The sequence below is a fragment of the Acyrthosiphon pisum genome, chromosome A3 (assembly GCF_005508785.2).
Source record: "Acyrthosiphon pisum isolate AL4f chromosome A3, pea_aphid_22Mar2018_4r6ur, whole genome shotgun sequence".
Lineage (NCBI taxonomy): Eukaryota > Metazoa > Arthropoda > Insecta > Hemiptera > Aphididae > Acyrthosiphon > Acyrthosiphon pisum.
Genome location: NC_042496.1, coordinates 22,637,070 through 22,643,725, shown reverse-complemented (window position 1 = coordinate 22,643,725; position 6,656 = coordinate 22,637,070). Strand labels below are relative to the sequence as shown.

The window sequence follows — 6,656 nt, the reverse complement described above, 5'->3', positions numbered from 1 at the left end:
CTCCTGTGTCCTGTTAATTTTATTACCAATATTTCCCATTATACTTTATGCAATTATTGTGGTCTGTTCTGTCTTGTTTTTTTCGTGTTTGAAATTAGCAGTTTTATTGCTGGACGTGTCGGTATCGGTTTCGTTTAGAGCTATAAACTGTGTTCTCCCAGCCGTCTCGTTGCCAGATTGTTCCGTGTTGTTTAATAATATGAATTTTAAGAAACTTTATGTTTGTGGGAGTTCTATCGGCTTGCTCGTTTGGTTATTCGTGTATTTTCTGTAAGCTTCGCATGACTTTACTAGATAAAAAGTCGCCGATTCGTTTAGTAATGCCGTTTTTCCCCATAATGGATCCTGTTTTGTGCTACATTTTATTTGTAAAGATTCTAATCCGCAATCACTTTGTATTGTGGCCGGAAATTCTATTTCATCGTTTGATTCTGCAGATGTATTTACTATAGTGACACCGTTGTTGTTTTTATAATATGATACGACGCCTCCTACCATGTTTCCGTCCGGAGTCCTTTGCCCTTGGGGCTTGGACTGCCAATATAACCCATAACCTATAATATTACGTTACCCTATTATTCTAACTATTAAATTCTAACCTATACTTATTATTATGTTAGTACTTATATTTTATTAACATAGTTATCAGTATCGCGTTATATAATCTAACAATATTTCTGGTTCAGGTGTATAGTCCATAAACTCGACTAAATCCATGCAACACTGTCTACCTAATCTTCCCTCATCCCTTGTCATATCGTAGAGAAAGGCTATGATACTTTGTTTAATTTCTTTAATTTCGTCTTCTGAAAATGGTTCGTCTAGCTTGCTATTTGCTACTTCTATATGGGTATGCAAACATTTTGGTATTTTACCATCTCCTACCGGATTCGTGTCATGATCTTCTTGTAATATGGCGAACTCCAATTTGATACAGAATAATCCGTTTTTATCCCTATAATTAAAATGTTTGCAGGTTACTTAAATCATAATTTTTGATAGGTACTACCTAATATAATTTAACTTATCCCCTTAAATCCTTTCTCCTTAAAAATAAATTTAATTTTAGTGTTCTTACTACCTGTTCTAATGTAATAATCTTAATTATTTATTGCCTATCAACGAACTTATACTTGTAAATTACGCTTATTATTATCATCATTATAGTGATTAATAATGATCCTAAAATTATGTAGGTATAACACGTAATTATATCCCGATCAAATTTAGTTTTCCCTCAACGGTGTAGTCGTGTTTATTTCTTTATTTTGGGCATGTGTTTCGTCAAACGTATCTTGTTTGTTTTAATATCATCTGTTAAGTGTTCCGGGTTGTTAATTATTTCGGCGATATTTTCGTACCTATACCTTGCGTGGTTCTAGTATTTCTTTAATTTGGTTCAGGTCATGGCGTGACAATAGCTTCATTCTAATATGAGTTGTCTCCCTATTTAGCTTACGTTTAATTGAATAAAAAACAGCACATAAAGCAATAAGTAAAAATATAATAATAATCAAATAACGTCAAAACGCTTATATACGTTAACACAAAATAAAAATATATTTAAAAATATATATTATATAAATACATAAAAAGGGGGAATAGGATTAAGCAAGTGAGATAACATTTTTTTTTAGATTATCTATAAATGTCTTTTGTTAACAAGAAAGTATTAATTTAAGTTTAGTATAGCAAAATAACTTAAGGTCAATAGTGTATAAAGACACTAATTAATTATTTTTTTTGTAATAATTAATCATACTATGATATAACTATTGTATATAAAAGTGAAGATGAGGGTGTATACCTAGTAACAAATAATTATAAGATACCTGTTGTATTATGACAACTTACTAACAAAAAAAAAAGATTTTTTTATTTTTTTTTATTACTGTATTAAGAAATAGATTATTAATTGACTTTAACTAGTAATATATTATATAACTAACACACAAAAAAAAGGATTGTTATTGTAATAAGTAAAAAGTTGTCTTATTGTAACAACTAGCAAATATAAGTAATAAAAAACATATATATTATTGTAAAATTGTATCACTGTAATCTGTAATGCCATCATACGCACATGGTTTGTTTTAATAATGTATTGTATACAACCAGATTATGTCAACAATTGTAAAATAGTATATCTGCCAAAACGCAATGTTAACAATGTATAAACATGACGTATTAATGTAACGAAAATTATCTATATAGTAAACACATATTAATGTAATGAAAATTAACTATATTGTAAACACATATCATACCTATTAGTGTAATGAAAATTAACTAATTTATCAACACATTTTATAACTTGCAAAGATTTCTGTCTCTTATAGACATAGATGCTTTGTCTGATGGGGAGGTGCTACGTACGGACCCTACTCCGCTCCTACATATAACTATGAATTGTAATATACTATATATGATAATATTATAATATATAGTATATTACTTGACACACACAATGTCGGGATGCTATTAGTGTTGTGACAAGACCCGGGGTAAGCAATAACTATTATTTAACGTTCTCAAAAATGAGCACAGAGGCAGAAGGGCCAACGCACAGAATCATGAAATGCTTATAAAAAGTATACTGTGAGAAGTCTGTGGGTCTAATAAAATCTTAGCAATATAGCTATGGCATACTACGTAGTTAGCAAAACCCCGCATCGGTCATAAAATTGGTCAGCCACAAACACATTTGCAGACCCATGGGCACGGACTCACAAAGACACTATGGATATAGACTATTAGCTAATTCGGGGATCGACCTCACGGATGGTGGAAACGACAGCACGAGTCACTGCAGGGACAAGTAGAGTAGAGGGTTCGCACTATATAGTAGACGTAATTCCACGACAAGCACCTCCGCGCCAGACCACTTATCTAATTCACATTTTTGGACTTAGATTATTTCAATCAACTATGTTTTTTCCGGACTTAGAAAATATTCGAGTAATTGTATATTTTCTAACAGCCAGCAACCTTCGTTGGTCTAGGTAGTCTAAATCATTTTTTAATTTCTAAATTGTTGCAATATATTTGTGCGAATATTAATAATAATAAACGGCAGATACAGTCAATTTTCATCCACCTTGAGTATTCAATCACCAATCCTCCTATCCTGTCATTGTCTTCTGTAAGAAGGTGTATGCTACAGCTTAAACAAATGTTCATTTATTTTTTTTGTTTTCCTCGATTATTTTTGACCTCCCAAAAGTACCAACAAAATCTAATTTACTTCCAAAAACCTCCATAGAATTTTATGATCAGAACATATTTTTTTCTGCTAGAAAAGTTAATTAATTTTCAAGCCCCCATTAGAAAATCCTGCGTACTCCACTGTTACTAATGTATAATAGAAAAATAATTAATTACTTTAATAGCAGTAGCCTGCAATAATGATTGTTATAGGAAAAAAGATCAAAAACTAATTAAAGAAATGCATTTAATAGGTAGGTGTTTAAAAATATTTTGATAAATTGAAAAAAGATGACTTTGAAAACAGAAGTATCTAGGTACTGATTAATGATTACTGATAGGTACCTTTTTTTTTTTTTTCTGTTTCAACCGACGGCATCGCGGGGACAGCTTTCGCAATACTTCCGCGAAATATAGGTACCTATAGTTAAGAAATAATTTAAATACGTTATTATAGAAACTATAGAGGAAAAAGATTACCTAGTGTTTATCTAAATCTATAATAAGTTATCATCATTTTACGACTGAGCAGTGGAAAAGTCCACGCCGGGGATTTACAATAGGGGTTAACGGCCGCCGGGCCGGGTCATCGACCTAAGGGCCAGTTGTACCATCTCCGATTACAGTTAACCGAAGTTTAATTGGCCGAATTTGCCTGGTTAGAAAATCTGTTATCAGCTGATTAAGCGTACCTAATCGAAGTTTAACCGTGGACGGTATAACTGGCCCTAAGACTATCACCGGTCTTTATCTTGGAAAATGTTGTATCGTACGAAAGCGCCAAAATCCTAGATAGATGTGTATCACGGTTAAAAGATATTAAATTTAGAACCACATATTATATTTTACAATTTATTATTGACAATTTTTTATAAAATTTAAAAAATCAACCGATTTATTAAAATTATGATTTATTAATTTCTATTATATTTATTGACAATTTTTATAAGATTGACATTTTTAAATAACTACTTATGTATATAAAATATTATTATCTTATCGTTGGTGATTACTTATTATAGGGCTGACGATATAGCTTAATAATCTATATTTAATATTATGAACGTCGCTGACTATGTCTGTCTATCGTATCCATTTCCGTGATCTCACTCACACGAAGCTTAATTTACCATTGTAGCGATATTGTATTGGGGTGATAAGGTAAACGATTTCTGCACACCGTTCAATTTATTTGACAATTTGACGCCAGCAACCAACAAGACACAAGTATACGTAAGTAATTTAAGTTAAAATTAATTTTTTTTTTAGGTAAAATTATCTCAGGATTGCTTACTAAATCTTAATTATTGTAGTAGGTTAAGCTATATAGGTACTGGCGTCGTACCCTGTGTTATTTTTTTGTCGTTATAATATGACTGAAGTTACTAGAGCGCGGATTCTTATGTAACTGTACCAATATTTTTTCCTTTTCGTATTTTTTGGATTTTCGTCAGTAATCTTTACGAATCATAATAGATTGAAGCTTATGTAAAAATGTTTTGTATATTTACTGCATATATTTTAATGGTAATTGCATATTTTGACACAATTCAGAATTTATAGCATATTGAAGCGAGCATTTAAAAAAAGAAAGAAATAATATTTCTATAAGAAATTTCTATTTTTATAGTAAAAAAAAAATATATTTGGCTAAAATGCAATTTACCAACCCCCTTACAATTTTCATTTTTTTTTGTTAATGATTTATTTTTTTTTTGGTTAAAACGATGGTGTAAATTTTTTTTAACGGAAACTATTATTTTAGAAGTTATAAGCCTTCTCAAAGTTTGCGATTTTACGTTTATATAAATATGTACATATTATGTGCTTGCACGCAACGCTACTTGACTTCCACGGGCGGCGTCTATAACAAATTTTAATTTTTTTTTTTTACGTAACGGTCATTTGATTTAGAGATATACCTTATTCCAAAATCGATTTGGTCGAAAACCTATTTTTTCTAAAAACTTAATAACTCCCGTTTTTCATTATTTATTTATTTTGTTTTCCCGGCGCTTTTGAAAACTACCGAGAATCTTAACCTCATTAATGCATCAACCAGATTCACTTTCCCACCAGAAAAGATACTGAAGGTGAAAATCGAACTATTATTTCAACTATACCTATGTACTTATCGTGTAAATAGACACAAATAAAAAAAAAGGTGGTTAAGTGGATATCGCGATATCCCGATTACTATATAGTTGGTCGATGTAATGGATGTTGTTAAATTTGAATTCAATGATATAATATTATCATTGTATAAAAAAAACGATTCTGAGCGAAAACAGTCAGTTAGCACGATATTTATTAAGTATAGTTGATGATATTATTGTGAATAAAGTAATTTATATATTACCTATTTACGTGGAACCTTGTTTTAAATTTTCAATCCTTACTCCTTATAGCTATAAAAATTGAACATTTTATACGTTTTTAACTACAAAATAATTTTTAAATTTTTAATTAAATAAATGTTTTGAACATTTTATCAAGTATGCGAAATTGATAAAATAAACATAATAGATATGGTGTGAATTCCACGTATCTATATCTATAGTTATTTGTTTTTGATTTACAACAAAATAAGAAAATCGCTACACGTGAAATTGAGTAGATATTGTTGCAAAATTTATAAAACGCTCATAAAAATGTAATTTGACTTTCTTGTAGACATTTTTTTTTTTAATAAAGGTAGACAAACTTATGAGTAATCTTGTATTCGGGAACTGAAACCTTTGGAATTTATCGGTATCGGTACTGGTTCTCCAAAAATAAAATAACTGTTCTGGTTCAGTTCTGGTTTTTTGATAAAAAATTAATAAAGGTATCGGTTCCAAATAATTTCGGTACCGGTTCCTGATAATTAAGCTATCAAAAAGCATAATAATTTTAATATATTGAAATGCGGGCTTAATTAATAGTATGAGAAATATTAAAAAATTCATATGATCATACATATTAGTTTATACTTTATACACAAAACAGTAATACTTACTTATGATTTATTACTAAGTATATTTGATGATATTATTGTGAATAAAGTAATATTTATTTACCTTGTTTTAAATTTGCATTTTGCAATAATACATGTTTATATTAAAACTTCATTCATGGTTATTTAACTTTCAATATTGAATCATATTATATTTTTATAGGTTAATAAAAACAATATTAACTGTTAAATAGGCAAAACTGTTTTTTAATAAAATTTATTATTTAAAATATATACCTACCTTGAACTTAACATTGTATTTCTTATCTCATGCTGATATTTGTTTTTTTTTTTCAGAAAGAAAATGCATATGTATACCAAAATGTACATCGATAAATTGTTCAACAAAGCTCTTTATAACAAATGGGAAGTTCCGTTGATAAAATTAACTGCAGAAGACTTAGAAAATTATAAATTGTAAGTTTATTTTTATATTTATATATAAGTAGGTACTTGT

The 6,656-nt window shown here is 29.3% G+C and overlaps 1 protein-coding gene across 1 annotated transcript in view; it reads left to right on the top strand.

Annotated features, from left to right (window-relative positions):
* The first annotated feature begins 4,241 nt into the window (after window positions 1–4,241).
* LOC115032989 overlaps window positions 4,242–6,656 on the top strand; it is a 4,028-nt gene continuing 1,613 nt past the window's right edge. The window contains exons 1-2 of the mRNA XM_016801469.2: window positions 4,242–4,437; window positions 6,497–6,616. Coding sequence (XP_016656958.1) covers window positions 6,504–6,616 — 113 coding nt within the window. The 5' untranslated portion in view covers window positions 4,242–4,437; window positions 6,497–6,503. The remainder of the gene's footprint in view (window positions 4,438–6,496; window positions 6,617–6,656) is intronic.